General features: G+C 41.7%; 1 protein-coding gene across 2 annotated transcripts in view; it reads right to left on the reverse strand.

Annotated features, from left to right (window-relative positions):
- The window catches only part of LOC133168433 (roundabout homolog 1-like), a 45,459-nt gene that overhangs the window by 17,071 nt on the left and 10,353 nt on the right, over positions 1-18,035 (reverse strand). For both annotated transcript variants that reach the window (XM_061299999.1, XM_061299998.1), the window contains exon 2: positions 15,991-16,317. In XM_061299999.1, coding sequence (XP_061155983.1) covers positions 15,991-16,317 — 327 coding nt within the window. The remainder of the gene's footprint in view (positions 1-15,990; positions 16,318-18,035) is intronic.

Consider the following 18,035-nt stretch of genomic DNA (forward strand, 5'->3'; position numbering starts at 1 on the left):
ATCAAGTGATACCATGTATATTCTAGGGATGATGGGAATTAGGTTACACATCTTCTCTGATGTGTCGTCGTTTGTAGGACTGCTCCCGCAAATCTCAAAATGTATTTGTTTGTAGTCAAGTAAAGGGAGCTGCGTTACTAAATCTGGCCCTCCTTGCAAAAAGTTTGGACATCCCTTATACATATACGTATAGGTGTACGTATATGTATAAGTGTATGTATATATAGTATACATGTATGTACGTATATGTATACATATATGTATATGTATATGTACAAACTACTATATTTGCACCTTTCCCGTTGACAAATAGAAACATTAAAGGCAGTGAAAAAGAAAAATAATCTTAGACAATTATATTGGCACTGCCCTCTCCTGAAATGTTCGGACCACTCCTGGTCGGATGATTGACTTTTCAGTATTTTACTTTTTTTTTCAGGAACATCTTCCCACATTTACCCCCAATCCCTCATAGGTATCATATAATGAATGTGTCTCAGCATTTTCTGAAGAATTTATATGCCCACCCCAAGGAAAAAATTCCAAGCTCCGCAAGTGTTTATATGATTCTCTTCATACAAGAGACAAATGCAAACAATGGATTCATTACTTACTTGATACACACTGTACGTTTTATGTTTCCATGTTGTAGACAAAATGTGGGTATGCTGACAAAGTACACGAATAACAATACAACAAATTATCCCGAGCTCAAAAACATGTTTCAATATGCTTTGAAAGCAGAATTGCAGAAACCCACTTTTGACTTTCCATCAATGTTTTGTTATTCTTTAGCAATCTATCGCCACACCTCCCGAAGCCAACCCAATGTGCCTGTTTAGTTGGAGCTTTGCACCTCTCACTCTGTGGATCTGATCTCCTCCAGATGAGAATCTCATGGCCCACTTCAAAGCAATAGCCCTTGGCCTCGCTTCCCTGACTTGTTAGTCCTCTGGAGCTTGAGCCTACTGCAGCAGAGCGCCAATAATCCTCTCGGCAGAATCCAACTGGCGGAACACAATCTAGCCCACAGACGGTGACGGACAGTGTACACATAGGAACCTTGTCACCTGACATCACCGCATGAGGTTATCAGCTTTTGAAATTGAGCCAAAATAACTCTGCTAATTGCTCTTGAGCCCTGCATTCAGAAACTCGGTTTCCTTAAAATAAACCAAGTACTTTTCAAAAGACTGTGATCATGAAAACACAATGCAATAAATATCACAAGTCTCTGGACAATGAAATCGCTAAGTGTTTCTAACCAAACAACAGAGAGGGTCGTACTGCTGGCCATATTTTGCCCACTCGTTTTCAGGTATATTGTAATCAATCTGCACGTGTTTAACAATAAGATTTTCAAATAATTAATATAATTAATATAATATTTGCTTCTCTACAACAAATGGCTAACTACTGGTTTATCATCAAACCTGAAGATTATACCTTACAAGACATTTCCAATGTCTTAGAAAAACATGACAGTTCAAATTTCATGAACCCACTTTCAGTAGAACATTCCATAGGAGTGAATGTCAATTATCCAAAGACAATAAATATCTGAAGCAATGGAAGCTTCCAACTTTAAACAGGTAGTTATCACGCAATCCCAGCAGATAAAACCCTTGAATTTATTCTGACAATCTATCTCATGACCTCCTTCTACCCTCATTTCTGCATCTGAGACCCCCCACTTGCACCTCAACCAGCTCCTTCTCTTCTCCCCTGCCTCATTTCTGCGGCAAAGCCGTCTGGAGGGACAAAAAGCTGCAGGAGAAACAGCTGCTCCACAAACAATTGAATATGTGCAGTCCATGTATACTGTAGGTGGTCAGACAGGCTTTAGGCACGCACACACGCACGCACACACACGCACACACACACACACACACACACACACACACACACACACACACACACACACACACACACATGGCCGCTGGGAGGTGTAGCTCCTTTGCAAGCATAAACCAAAGCAAATAACAGATTATCAGCAGCAACCAAGCAAATCCAATAAAAAAGCAAAGATCCCGCACATAAAAAGAGGATACAGCCGTCGTGCAGTCTCATAACGATGGCACATGAGATTTGTAAAATACACACAGGTTTCCTGAACACAGCGCCTGGAACTTATGAAGGAAACAGAGTTCCTTGCCGGGCCTCCCCAAGCTCCACTATTTGAATATCATTTTTCAACGAAATGATATTTAAGACTCCTGAGGCAAAGCAAGGTTTTTTGCATGGATAACCGTGAATCTTTCAAACATTTGGCAAGTCAATTCATTCCATAGTGAAATGTCTGAAAGAGCTTTGGTATTTCTTAGGTAGATTACCTCAGTAGTTTTACCTCTTTGTCATACTTTTAGTTCTGGGAATTTATAATGTCAACTTAATTGTTATCTTTATCATGATTATGTATTATTACCTCTGGCAGAAGGCTTGTTTTCATGACGGTGATTGCGTTTTGGATGCTTGTATCCGATTGGTTGGTTCTGATATAGTATAGCTTTTCCGTGTTGGATTAGTTAGGATCAGTTGCTATTACGCTTTATCCTGGTTCCATTCAGATCACACTTTTAATTGCAACTGTAATCTGTAAAAATTGATCAGCTCAGGATTTGATGGAAATTTAACTTTATGTGCATCTTATTCTTAAACCTTTGTAGTCCAAACACATTTCTCTCGGAGTAGGAGACACAAGAATAAAAATAAAAAAAATAAAAAAAGAATTCTAGACGTAGAGGTATACCTAACTGAGAAATCGGGTCACGGGAACTATAGAGACGTCACCGTACGTGTGAGTGTAGTTTGTGTGTGTGGAAGGGGGGCGGGGGGTGTACATGACAGCAAATCTTGTTTAGATCCTGTATGTACAAAACATAGCACTGGAAAATAAGCCGACGTTACTAAGCAGCTAACAAGGTTGCACAACAGTAGTTGTAAGAATCCTATACTGCCAGAAGGAAAGCAGGCTAGACAAAGTGAGAGGCTGACAATGTAGAAAAGGGTAGATGCAGCCAGATGGAGATATGAAGCATATCAGGAGAATTAGTCAAGTGGCAGAAAAACTGGGCGAATCAGAAGTTGAAGAGCTTGCATCGATTTAGATATCGTACATGACTGCTAAGTATACACATTTTTTGTCTAATGACCATCCCCCCCCAAAAAAAATTGTTATATACCAGGGGTGGCCAACCGGTCAGAGACTAAGAGCCACGTTTTTTTACTGTGCACCGCAAAGAGCCACATTTTTCGTCTTTTATCGATCGTCCTTTGTCAACAATGCCGTGTGCCGCGCCTCAGTTCAAATTATTCCACAGGCCCATAAAACGACATATAAACTATATTTTAAATAACTATCACATAAACAACAATATTAACAAACAATTTGTGTCACTCCAAATCATTAAATCCATCGATCAAATTTCTCGTCCTTTATGTCATCCTGGTGACAGAGGACATGTCCAGAGGACATGGCGCTTTAAAGTGTTAATTACTTTATTTGATTTTTTGTATCTCTAATTTTCATGTTTTGAATATGTTCAAGATAAAGATATCAAAGCATGTGAAATGATCAACTATACAAAAAATAACATGTGAAGTGGTCAACTATACCTGTAAGTAAGTGATGTGTTAAAGATCAAGTAAAAATTTGTGAAAAAAACATATAGAAGTCGCTCCTGAGTATAAGTCGCCCCCCCACCCAAACTATGAAAAAAAATGCGACTTATAGTCCGAAAATTACGGTACATAGAAAGCCAGCTCTTGGTGACATTTTATCGGGATCACTCCGCTCAATACATTAGTTGTTGGAATTTAAGGCACCAGAATAATACAGCTATCAGGAAATACATACATGCTAGTGAGCACAAGAATAATAGCAAATCAAGCCTATTGTGAGTGGTGGAGAGAGATAAACGCAGCTGAGATGTAGCTCTTTCTCTCTTCTGCAGGAAAAACACACACTGTCAACCTTTAACCCTCTCATTAGTGTTATCCCACCAAAGCAGAGTAAATTGTCATGAATAAATCCACTTGGAAGCCACTGAATGAAAGACTTTCACTCTGACATAGTCACATTACCATTTCAATAACCGTGCAACACTGCAAAACGCCAGGACTATTTGAGTAATTGGAAACCTTAACGAGTAGATAAAATATGCAAGACAAGTGTGCATGTATGTCCTTTTTTTTTTTTTTTTTTTTTCACAAAGACCAAAAAGTCAGATTTTCTGGCTAATATAGAGAATAAAAATGAATGTGGGACATAGTAGACCGGAAAGATGCTGTTGCTTTGTTTGGTAAAACAAAAGAACTAAAGTGCCGACAGCAGTCAGACCTTGAGACAAATGTATTCAGGAATACAACCCTTTAAGCAAACCTTTGTTTGAGCAGCGTAACCTCGGTGGAGGTGCCAAAGAAATGTCCTTGGGCTGTGTAAAGTTAAAAGAGCACCCCAGTGAAACTAAACCAGCATTCCATCATCATTAAGGAAAGATGGCACAAACCGAATGTGTACATTTTAAACAACTCACATTCAAGTCATTCCAATCTGGACTATGTTTGCTAAAAAAGAAGAGTCCGTAGGAATAATAAGAGGGCAACCCTCACAAGAAGCGCACCACTGAGGGAATGCACCTGCAGGTCAAAGAAAGAGGCGGTGGAGAGGAGGATGAGGATGAGTAGGTGGAGGAGGGTGTGTTGCACCATGTAAGCCAGACAAAGACATACATGCACAGGGGAGTGAAACAGACAAAGAAACAAAGACTACAGAAAAATATAACACAGAACTAAATCTTTTTTTATTCACTATGCTGTCTAGTTTTGGTCTTTTCATTGCAGTGCTCATTTTGTTACCCTCAAGTGACCTAATCATTCCCCACTGCCATCAATCTGAGAGACAATTTAACACCCAGGAGAGAAACGGACTCTTGGGAGGTATCTGAAACTCTTCACGACGAACTGAGGCAAAGGTACTTCAGCCAAAACATACAGGATAGAACTCCATGGCACATAACTAACCTACTGAAATATCCAAGATTGTATCACTATTGTATTAGTATGCAAAGAAAACACTTCACTACAGAGACGGTATTAGTCAACTATGTAAAATGCTGACAGTGCGTACGCGGATAAGAGAATTGTATGACTGCAAGACATTTACTGAGGCTTCATTTTAAATCATCCTTTGTGTTATTTTCTCATAGTCGAGAGGACACATACCTAATGATCACGTCTTGGCAGCTATTTAATGGTATTAATGGACTGAGGAGCACAAGAGGTGATGTAAGAGGTACTCGGATAGATATTTGTCTTTGGCTCATCCTTTAAAGTTGCCAAGAGGATATAGGTTGTTGAATTTACGAGCTTGTTTGGTTTGGACTGCCCTGCGAAAAAGGGATAAATGAATGGGGAAAGAAAATGAACGAGGGGTGAAAGATGAAACTTTAATTATCTCTCCGGGGAAATCGGGTCATCAGCGGGCACGGTGCGAACGGAAAGGATGAGCGCCATTGTGGCTAACACAAGTAATTAAAACACAGCTTGCAATAATTGGAATCACCTTTTACATTTATGGCTATTAGACACCACTTCAAATATGTATAAAATGGCAGATGGGGGCTCTTTGGAGGTACGACACTTGTCTCCTGTGAGATCTTTGGCTCGTCAAACATCGAAAGTCGCAGATGGGGAAGACGATAGGAACAACAGCTTGAGCAGAGGAGGCAGACCGAGAGCCGAGGCGCTACTCGGCCACATTAATTGGGAGGAAGCAGCGAGCCTCTGAATAAACACGCGGCACCGAAGAGAGCCCGGCTCATTTTTCCTCCCCTTGCACTTTGTCTCCTGAGCAGTCAAAGCAAAGATAACTTAGAAGCCTACTCTTCCTTCTTTTTGCAGTGTATCCTTGCGTTGCTGGCGTGATAAGCCGAGCACCATCTCAGGACTACCAAATATGACAACATGCTGTGATCCCTCAATTCTGTAGCCAGTACTCTTCACCTCCGCCTTTTTTATATTCGCCTCACTCACAGGCCCACAGTCCTCTGCTGGTTTCTGCTTTTTCGTTCCCTCCCTAATTATCTCACAGGGCTGTGAAGGTAGACCCGACCATCCCCCTACGATTCCGCAAACGGAGAGACCCTGATGAATAATTTCACGTTTCTCTTGCCTTCTCTTTCCACATGTTCTCAAATTGATTATTGTACAGAAGGCCCAGCTAAGAGAGCAGCCCGCTGGGTAATTTGCCTTTCTGACGAACATCGTCAATGCGTAGGTGTGGGGGAGGGAGAGGCAGAATGTGCAAAGTGATAAAAAAAAAAGGAGTAAAAAAAAAAAAAAAAGTGATTATAGCCAAAAAAAAAAAGATTGGTTGGACTGGAAGATTTGTGGCTGCTCTTGGCTTTTGATTGGTGATTCTGTTTGATGTTGTGGTCTGAGGCACTAGTGAAGAGTGGACATTTGTTGAGCGGTATGCAAATGGAGAACATACTTTGAGAAAGGTTGACTCCAGAGAGGTGTCGCTATGCATGCGAAGCACGTTCTAAAAGAAAGCTAATACAGCATCATGCACGGCAGTGCACGCAAGCGCACCAGCACGGCAGATTGAATAACGCGCTCCAGTTCAAGTCTGTAGAAGAATGCAGCTCAGTCAGTCACATAGCTGTCAGCCAATTGCCTCAAGTCCATGGTAGCAAACCAAGATGAGGTCAAAAGTGCGCATCACTGACAAGTTTGGTTTCAGCACACGGAAACATAAGAATTTGTGTTGCACTCCAAGTAATAAGATGCTCATAAGTTTCACATTTGCAATTCCGGTGCAAGCTCCACCAAGTGGCTTTGAACTCCACCACCCCCCCTCTCCCAACCCCATCTCCAGCACATGCACTGTACACCCACATCACTTCCCATTCTCCTCCCCTGTCTTCTAACTTGAGTCTCTCATCTTCTTTGTTTCCTCCAAGCTATCTCAGCATCAAGCTTAGCACCTCCTGCATTCTGCACCTCTCTCCTGATGTAAAATCTTTCAGCGCCGCTCGATTTCCCTTACTAGTCTTTTTTTTTTTTTTTTTTTTTGGGAAGGGCCTTTTTCTTCCCTCTTTTACCGATCCTGTTGTGCATTCTCTTTCCCTGCCCCCACCTCCTCCATTCCAAAAAAAACTCTTAATGGAATCCATGTCAGCAGAATACCAGAGTGAACCGCACAACTTCACTGTGGCTTTATGTCTGTCTTTCTCTTCTTGGATGGCTCCCTCTGAGAAAAAAAAAAGCAGTTGGAGAATTGAAAGGAAGCAAAATAAAGTGGCGTATAAATGTTAGAGATGATGTTTAAAATGACTCTAAACACTATGGGCCTACATTCTTGGACAAACTCAGTCCAATCTTCATGAAATTTAAGAAGGGCACTTTTTGCACTCTACCTCCGAGTGTGTATTTGGTGAAGGCATAATGTTTGGACTGAGATTTATATTGTTTGTGTTTCACATGTCCTTGAAAGACGGAATATGAGATGATCTATGTATTATGTTGCTTCTGGGAACTATTCACTAACCGCCCCATTAATCTACTATCCAATGAAATCCAACTCAGGAGAATATAAAGAGGGTTTGTACAAAACAGAGTGCAAAAAAAAAGGAGAAGGTGTCGCTTGTTCGCAATTGCCTTTGCAATGAGTAAGTCTTGAGTGGTAGTGTGACAGACGACCTGATAAAGGAGTGAAGGGAACAAAGTGGCACATTGCCGCTTTGCTACGGTGTACTTGTTCCTGGAGAAGCATTGACAGTGACAAATTGAGCAGGTTTCCAATTATTTATCTATCTGTTGTTTACGCCACAGAACACATGCTGACACACACCCCCTATAAATCTTTATTTGGAGTACACAACACCAATCTACCAGTAGATTATTCTTCTAAGCAGCACGAACTAATCAAACATGCGCTTATTCGGTGAGTGCAAAGTGTTAAATGACGTTCATCTACCCATTCAGCGGATACTCATGGACATCTGCACACACTTGGTGCAAACGGAATGGAAGAATCCACAGAATAAAATCACCTTCACTTATAAACGATAATGTATTCTGTTCTGGGAATAGAGGGGAAAGCCAGGGGGAGTGATGGGATGGGGGCCAAAGGGGAGGCACACATTTAAACACTTTAGATCCGATAAGGCAGCTGGAAATTGCTGAGAGAGGCTTCCACTTGTACAGACACGAGCCGCCTGCCAGTCTGTCGCGGAGATTCCAGACAGCCAGAGGTTGACCGAGAGAGCTCTCGCATGATACAGGGTCCCCTCTGCTTTAAAACATTGCTGACACCTCGTCTCCATCGATGGAGGCCAACTCAGTGTGCCACACACAAACAAGAAGGACACTTTACAGCAAACATCTGCATTCCCGTTTAAAATCAAATTGCCTACTATCACTTGGAATTTTAAAAAAATTGCATCTTTTTGTACCAACTAATCTTTCTCATCACTCTACCTGATTTTGGCATTCACTTTGTAAATGCTCTAACTCTTCTGATTTTGTCAAATTAACTGACAGAATAATGTTATTTACTGCAAAGCAAGGTTACTTACTTCTGGGCAGTCAGTGGTGAATGGTTGAGCCTCTGGATTTAATTAGTCTAGCACCCATATGGATGATAATAAAAAAAAAGAACTTGTATGTGTGTGTGTGTTTGTATATACACATGCACACACGCCCAGTCTGTCACACTCCTACCTGCACTGCCAAACACACTGCACGCCTGAGTGGCAAAAGGAGGGGCGGCTCCATAATCAGCTGATTCCGTGCTGTTAATTTAATTGATATTAGCAGTGGTGCAAAGCAAGACGTCGAGGTTCACTTCCTGTGCCATGTGCACGTGGAGAAACAGCTGCGTTGTTGGGCGGGGGTGGGGGGTCGGAGAATGAGACATATTGTGAGATAAATGATTTTTAAAACCACCACTAAGGTTGATAAACACGCTGTCAAGAAGATGAGACGATGCAGATGGAAGAAAGGGCAATCACTCTCAACTTGCTCTGTGACTATTTATAGATGTTTTTTCCATCCAGTGAATCACAAAACAGTGGCAAGAAAGGTGGAAAGCGCCATGGCAATCTCAGAATGATAGCAAATGTGATTGCGTGATGCTTACTGAATGAATTCCGAGCAAGTAGACTTTTGTCTTGCCTATAAAAAAGTAAACACGTGAGGTGTGATGATGCTCATGGTTGTTGCTCAGATCAAAATGAAAAAAAGTGTAATCCGGCACTATTATAGACAGATATCTTATAATTAGCTCCCTGTAATCCTTTCAGCTGTCTTCCTCTAAGCAGACTGAGCCCTGTCTGGAACCAAATAAGAGAGAAAAAAAAAAGAAGAGGATGGAAAAAAGAGAATCTGTTTGTCCTTCAGTCTATTGGACAATGTTTGGAGTAGACGTCAGGGTCAAGTTGAGGTCTCTGTTAATTATCATTTCTTCCCACACAACACTTCCACACAACAGATTGCATTGACAATTAAACATTTATTATTTTTTCAAGCAATGGTTGACTTACCGTTAATTCCTCTTATTAGTCGCAAATTGCAGCAAGCGTTTGAATTAATTGGGTTGGGTGATGCACAACCACTCGAGCTGCTAAAAATACAGAATGAGGGATGAGATGAAAACAGGAGCACCTACGCAGTGATGTGAGAATGTACAGGTGAGCTTACAATGTTCTGATGACAACTGATTATACCTGGTTGGTGTGGGTAGCGAAAGCTAGGTCATGTTTGATGGCATCTATTGAAGCGTGATGACGAACATGCACGGCCCTGCTCTTTCTGCCAGTGTAGTTGAGGACACGACTATGAAACATGGCAGGCTGTATATACTGTCAACAGTGCACAGCACATTCCCCACTGTGTGTCCAGAGGAGTGTGAAGCATTATAAGCGTCAGCCTCCTAGAAGTAATTTCGTTGGTCTTAGTATGCCGCGACGGGGAAGCATTTATATTCAACAAGGTTTGATGTTTATCCACAGAACACAGGCTGTGTTTGCGAACACAGTCGGGGTGAAAAACAGGGTCTTTTGCTTCAGTCAATTCCCCTTGTGCTACTTTCTCTTTGCTGCCATTTAAGCACATCGTACACAAAGCAACAAATTCCACATCACTACTTAGGTCTCATCTGTATTTCACAGCTAGTTTCCATTAGTTGCTAACTGTTTGTGCTATTATGTAGTACCTCAATCACAAAAAACTTTCAACGCGGTTTTGTCTGTCTTCGCAAATAGTGCACATCCAAATCCATTCCCCTACATAATCTACCTATTTCATTCCCTAGGCCTTGTAAGGTGTGAAACCGTATGCACTTTTCTGAATCCCTATGGGATTTCTTCACTTGTCAGTATGCAGGGCGGCATCACGAGGAAGCACACATGTAATACGAATAATGCTGGTCTAAGTTGAGGGCTAACAGCAAGAGCAAATGGAAGGAGACAGAAGGTTTGGTTCTAGAGAAGTGAAAATATAAGTATATATTGTTGTTTTAATTGTTTCATGATGTTCCATTTCTTATGAATGAATGGATATAGTATTTATTTGCAGAGGATGTTATAGATATGACGTGGTGTCTCTCCACGTTGTCAATAAAGCTCAAGGAACACCTGCCAACCCAAGTGCAGGTTTCCATTGTCTATTAGAGCATAAAAAATGTCCTACACTGTCAATAAAGGAGAGCCTGTAACAGAAGCATCTGTCAATTACAATGCTAATCTTGAGAAGCTTCCCGCAATTATAGTTCAGTGACAGACAGGTGAGTTACGCGGGAGCCTCATGTTTGTCGGGGTGGCTCTGGATGTTTGATTGTCTGCTGGCATTTTGGAGCAAGACCTTTGGCAAGACAACATCCTGGAATATGTGGCATGAGACATTTGGAATAAGGCCACCGGGAGAAGGGCTACAGCAGACAATAAAAAGGCATTGCTGATTGTTATGTGGAAGAATGTTGGAATCTGTTTTCTATGGTGGAGGATTTTAATTAGAGAGTTAACAAACCACTGCTGACACGCAATGAAAATGCCTCCAAAAACATTTCTCGATCATTTCTTTTTGTGATGAAACACCTGTGTTTATTATGCTAGCAGCCAGGCTTGGATTGTTTCCAAGAAACAAAGATAAAGCTAAAACCTATTTCAGATTTTTGATTCTTGCCTGTTTTTAAGTCTCATACAATAACCCTGTTGTGATAATAAGAATTCCAATTTACAGCTGGTATTAAAGATAACAGAGGAGAAAGCGACACTGATTTAGCTTCTAAATGCAGTATGAAAAAATATAAAAGCATCACATTTAGAGTTTATTAACTGACACTCGTGGATGTGTGTTTGGGTGGGATTAAGTGTCCGATGCACAAGTGCTACAGGCTATATCACCATGAAGATCAATTTAATGATCTCTTCAGTGTCTCCCGGTTATAATGTACTTCTCGGCTAAATCCTCCATTTCCGCAAGCAAATGGTAATATCACGCTGTATTTATTTGTTGCGCCGCATTGTTATATCCTGGAAATAGCCTTGGGATGTCTGTGATGAACAGCGAAGGTGCATTCCAGTGAGAAAATTGTGCAAACAGAAAGGGGGGTGCAAAATGAAATATATCACCGCTTTAATAATTCATGATGTGTAACGTGTTTAATGTTCACCCATAAGAATAGGGAATGTATCAATAGTGTATCTCCTACCTTGGAATTTGAGGGAAAAATTTGAGGGGCATACACACTTTTCAGTTTTTTGTCTTTCAAAGTAAGTAATCATTCTCCATTTTCACTAACGGCATGTTTGGGTGTCATTTTGTCAATGTCGTTTGGACTAAATTCAAAGAAAATTCATAGAAAAAAATAATTAATGTCTTGAGCCACTACTGAAGCTCCCTCACAAACCTTTTCTGAAACATTCTAGGCTATTCCCACGAGAGAAAGATGAAGCGATGCTCTGCAAACAGGCGGATGGGGGGGGGGTAGTAAGAGAAGAGGCTGAGTTGACAAGCAGGCGGCAACAGTAATGGCTGCACTGCTTTGGAGATGTTCCCCTCATTATTCACGATTCCACTGAGGAACCACTCCTTTTTCTCGCTCTTTGTTCTGTATGTTCATGTTATAAATCTCGACATCTATGCAGGCAATTAAAGAAGACAGCATTGACGTTAAGCAGTAGGAACTCGACAGCGTATACATATTCATTTTATACTTATATACTACTTTACGTTGCTCTTCCGTCAAATATGCAGTCAGCTATTTTATTTTGGCTTGATAAACCTAATGACTCTGTTTTAGCTATACTTTATTCAAATTTGGCCTAAAGCGAAACATATATAAAATACATATTTTCCAAACTCCTTTCTATGAATTGTGTTATGTGATGGAAGCCCCTCCCAAACTGGGTGTTGATTGTTCTGTACATAGCACATTCATGAGCCATGTGTTCCTTCTCAGAAGCTCTGGTGTCCTCTAGCCTCTCTTTTCACTAAGCTCCAGTCTAAACAAACTCTTCCAAGCATCCTGACACCATGTCACAAATCCAGCTCTTGGAACCACTTATCGTGGATCAAGCAAGTAAAATGCTTTGGATGACGCTCTGCACAAAATAAACACAATCCAGCTGCATCTGACGTGGGATTTGCTGAATGATCACATCGCATTGCAATGGTAGAAAGCAGGATGAGGGACAAGAGGCTCGCAACCATTCCCAGTCCTTCATCGGAAATGTGAACCAAACACAGATTGCTGCTTTGGTGCTTTTGGATCAACGACATGCAATTGCCTATCATTCCTCAACCATATGGAGGGAAAATAATTTTCTCAGCGATAACGCTCACGTGGCGACTTAGGACTTTGCATTCATCCAGAGAGTTGACAGGCAGGATGTTGTCAGTGACAGCTATTTGAAGTCATTAGTTAATGGAGAGGCTGGCAAGAGAGGGAACCCTGACCTCGAAGAATCCGCCTCTCTCGCCGCCGCCTCCGTACGCTCGCTCATTGCCGCCGAAAGACTCCAATCAAAGAGGAGCGAACGGGGGTCCCAGCACACGCTGTCAAACTCACAGTCTGACTGAGCCGTGCATATCCCATGATCCACTTCACAGAGCGTCTTCACTTCACTGAACATGTCCATCACGTTAATGCATTCGCCTAATTACCGACATGTTTACCTCCTGCCTTCATTTGAAAGCTATTTTCAGGGTGTTCAAATAAAAATTGCATGGAAACTGAGCTGGAAGTATATTTAAAACCAGATGATAATGAACTCCAAATGCAGTATTGTAGTTGTAAAAGGCTGATAAGCAATAATGTGACCAAGCTCAATGAATAATCAAAAGAATAGAAATCCAAAGGTAGGGTTTGCTCTGCGGCATATCATTCGAGTGTGACTCTCTTCTTCATGCTCTGCTCAGGTTGTAGCACATTAGAAACACCTGGCCCATGTTCCTGTTTGATTTATTTGTACCTCCTCAGGGGCTCATTGACGAGTGGGGAGCAGTTTGGTCAGCATCCTCTCGACACAGCACCAGGTGTTAAATGTACTATTCCACAGTCATCCAGCCAACATTAACACACATTCACAGCTAAGGGCAAATCTCCTGCTCATCAAAAATGCACATGGACGTTTTTTTATTGCGGGAAGTCTCAATGTGGAAATGCTAAAAAAATTCAATCTTGTGTGAGGAATTGTGCATTAAAATCTCATGAGGATGGACAATAAATAGGCAGAAATATATTTTGAGTGACTGTTCTTTTTTGTGTCACTCAGGCATCCTTGGATACATTGTTTAGATCTTAAATGTGGTTTAATATTAATAATAGATTCTATATGCATATAAATAGACAATTGCAATTTTCTGATTTGAGCTATTCTCATTTATTGCTAGCATATGTCTAAAATGCTCAAAGAAAAATTACCATTTCGGTGAGAGCCTGTTACCATGGTAACACGTCCATGTTACTTTTGACTTTGTGTGAAAAGCTACACATAAATAATAAACATATACAAAAACGACTTTCCTTTTTTTAACCTCCAGTGCATTCATAACAAGAAGGTTGTCTTTCCTTGCCGCTTATTACTTTACTGTGGAGTTGTGCCTTGACCTTCATCCCTAGCATGAGCCACACTTTCTTCGAGCAAATGGCAATGTCCAATTAGTTTAAGAATAGCATTTATTCCTCTCTCTTCTCGAAACGAGGAAACAGTTCTACTACCCAATAACCTTTAGCGTACAGAGGCTGTGACTTTGCTTTCACCTCAATAAAGCTCTCTGTGATTGAATCAAGTGGCCGAGGTCAATAGGACATATGTTCATTTCCCAAGGTCCTCTAGGGTCTCTAGGCAGAAAGAAATGTGCTGAGTGTCTTCTGTGACATTTATAGGCTAGGAACTGAATTATATGTCTTTTCCCCTTTTACGCATTCAATTCCAGTTTGATTCCTTCCGTGTGTTTCTGTGTACTTGCGTTGCATTCCGAGCCTGTGGTCATGCTTCAGGCACCGGCACAATTCACATCTGTCACTGGCTCTACCACGTCACCTCAATTTTCTGCAAACAAGTTTCACTTTCTATGCCTGGAAGGAAAGTCACTTCATCCTTTCGCTCATCAGCTTCTGTCTGCCTCTGTCAATGCCCTCCCGCTCTTGTTGTCTTACATCTGTCAGAGTCATAGACGGTCTTTTGTCAGCCGTCAACTGTCAGAGGAGTACGATTCAAAAGAGAAAATTAAATTGGACTGTGGTGACTGTGCTATGTATAAGAGCAGGGTGGTAGACCACCATTTTGAAATCAACGTTTGCGGTAAAAATGTGCATTTATATGGTCAATAATAAAACCTACCAAGTATGGGAGTTCCATTCATGGAGAAGATTCGGTTGAAATTAGGGCCCTACGTACATATACTTGAAAATGATTTAAGCATACAAAGTGCTGTAGCTAAATGGCAAATATCTGGACAAGTTGTCTATTTACAGAGTACACAGCAGGGTCACTTCCTATTTAATCCTGCACTGATTCACACTCCCCTCTTTAAACTTCTTAACTCAGCAGAATTGACTAAAAAGCCGTCTGTTGTTGCCCGGTCCCGTTGTGACCCGTGAATCTGCGCGACCTCAACCGGATAAGACAAGGAGACATAACTCATCCAGGCAGCTTCAACAAGTCCTCCTTGTGTTCGAGCTCAGCCTTAGAAGCTGCCGGTAAATTTAGTCAACTCCACAACTAATGAACTCTCACCCTTGGGGGCTTTGCTTCTCTGAGTTGGAGTGCTGATCGAGCATTATCCTGATACCGTTTGACCCTCTCTTTCATTATAATTCAAAAGGAGAAAGTGATTCTAGAGCGGTATTATTATTCTCAAACCTTGGTGAAATATTTGCCCTGGAGACAAATTGAGATTAGAGCAGTGTGAGCTGACAGAGCTGAGAAAATCAGTAGGATCGACGCTATAGAATGAGATGCTTTCAAGCTTGTCAGGGCTCTGACTGGTAAATCTCATCTTCGAGTCTTGCTTTAGTTGATTCTCAGTTGAGTTGAAGAAATTCAATTGGCTTTACCTTTTACTTGTACTCTGCTGCTAAACATTTGCCTGTCAGATTCCCGCTTGAGACATACTGCGGGAAAAAGCCGTTTAGCAAGCGACAGCAGACACTTGACTCTGCAAGTCGACACTGTCACCTGTTAGGAACACGCGCAGAGATTGGTAAAAAGTGCAGACTAAAGCTGATGCACAGCTGCTGCGTGACTGACAGGTGTGTCGCAAAGCCACCTCGCAAGTCTTTCCATCTACAAAGTTGGCTTCAGGGCATATCTTCCAACCAGGTGGAAGGAAAAATTAAAAAAAAGCCAGCATGAACAGTTTGTGTAATATTTTATAGCTTGTGAGTGTCCATTCACCCAAGAGGTCAGGCGGGGTCAGAGGCACACTCCATCACAGTTGTGCTGTTTCATTCCAAAGTGTTTCAAGATGACAACTTACTAGCTACTTCCAGCGATGCATTGTGACTGACTGCCTGGCCCAGATAGTTGCGGGCCACGCAGACGTAGCTGCCGTCGTCAGGCTTGCTCCTCCGTCCGTGGACAATACGTAAGAAGAAGAGCGAGCCGCTCGGCAAGAGCATGCGGTGCGAGCGAGGGTTGTCCCGATCCGTCTCCACACGTTCCCCATCCTTGTACCACTCCACCGTAGGTGGCGGACGGCCTTCTGCTTTACAGTTGAGAGTGGCTGGTTCCCCTTTGGACACAATCAGGTCAGAGGGGTGCTCAACGATGCGGGGAGGGGAGTCCTCTTGGCGAAGACGAGACCCTGGAGGGAGGGATGACAAAAACTCAGTTAAGCATTAAGTGCCACACGGGTTCCATTGTAGTCACTCTTACAATCGTGTGCTAATGAAAACGGTAGCAGGGCTGAAAGGATTTGACAAGGCGTGTTATATATTGTTGTGCAAGTATTAACAATAATCTAGTTTGACAATATAATTAGCCGACAATTTATGTCGCTCATGAGGTGTTTTTCTTTGCTTTCAGCTGATGGAGCCCACGAGGCATTCATTGTAAATGAGTAAACAATGTTGAAGTATGAAATCATCTGGCTGCCTTTCAATGTCTGCTTGAATGGAAGAAAATTATTCAGGTTGTCGGTGACTTCTTTTTTATTTATTTTTTAATGAGTGAAAGGGCGTTACATTATGACGGGCAATTTGTAAGTCTTTCAATCTTCATGAATGAAGCAGTATAGGAAATTGATGGATGGCCGAATGAATGGATGGATGGTTTTTAGTCACCAAAGCAAGCACAATCATTAAATCTGTCTGACTAGTTCACCAGAACTACGAACCATAAAATAACCTTTCATACTTCACTGTTAAGATGTCAATCCTTCAGTTCAGCTCTAAGATCACCAAGTGAGTTCCTTTGAGGCAGAACCTCCCTAATGAGGATCACCTTCAGATGCCCTGCCTGCATGTCCTCACAGCTCCTTGACATCGACTGTTCATCCAGCCATCCTTGTCGGATTGTTGGCTACTGTTGAGGTGATCGGGAGCCAGGCACTGTCCCCACCCTGCAGCACTGTTTGCATTTTTCTATTTACAGCAGAGTGCAAGCTGAATTTCGCTTTCAAGGATAATAAGGAGTCTAATAATTGGGCACTTAGACCTGCAGGGTGGATCCTACCAAGAATTCAGACAACCACACGTCATACCTACGGGCAAATTATATTCCCAAATTAACCTCACACCCAGCATTTTTTGAGAGCAATGACATGAGCTCTAGAGAACGGCTAAAAGCACAAGGAGAAGATTCGACACTCAAGCAATGAACCCGAATCGATCTTGCTGTGAGCGACATGGAATTGAGGTGCTCGATTAATAGGGGTGTAACGATACATCGATACACATCGATTAATCGATATAATGCTCTACGATTTATTGGCATCGATGCTAAAGGTAAACATCGATTTATATCGCCGTGTTTGACCTCGGACATTAGACGCGACTTTATTTTGAAATCCAGTTCATTGTTGCTTGCTTCCTCTTTCCGGAAGCATGGAGCAGTGCGCGGCGTTGTGTTGTGAGCAGAGCACGCACGTGAAAGGGGAGGCGACAACTAGTCCGCGGCTCCTGGGCTGCTGCTATGGCTAGTGTCCAAAAAAACGAGGAAATTTGCTCCCCTTTAGGCTTCAAGTCATTCGTTTGGAAGCACTTTGGATTCCAAAGAAAAGATGGCTCAACCGACAAGACACGTGCAGTTTGTAAATCCTGCCATGCGGTGATCAAATATTCAGGGAGCACAAATCTCGCCGCACATTTAAAGAAAAAACACGACATCAAAGTTCAGTGTTAAAGTAAGCAATTTGTATACTACAATACTCTTGTCATTTCCTAAATAAAGAGTTTGCAGTACCTTGTTGATTTTGCGTATGAATTGTTATAAATCAGGATATTGTTCTCTATTTTTTATTAAAAAAAAAAAAAAAAAAAACGATCGTAGAGCACTATATCGCGATATATCGTGAATGAATCG

Source organism: Syngnathus typhle, linkage group LG15 (assembly GCF_033458585.1).
Source record: "Syngnathus typhle isolate RoL2023-S1 ecotype Sweden linkage group LG15, RoL_Styp_1.0, whole genome shotgun sequence".
Lineage (NCBI taxonomy): Eukaryota > Metazoa > Chordata > Actinopteri > Syngnathiformes > Syngnathidae > Syngnathus > Syngnathus typhle.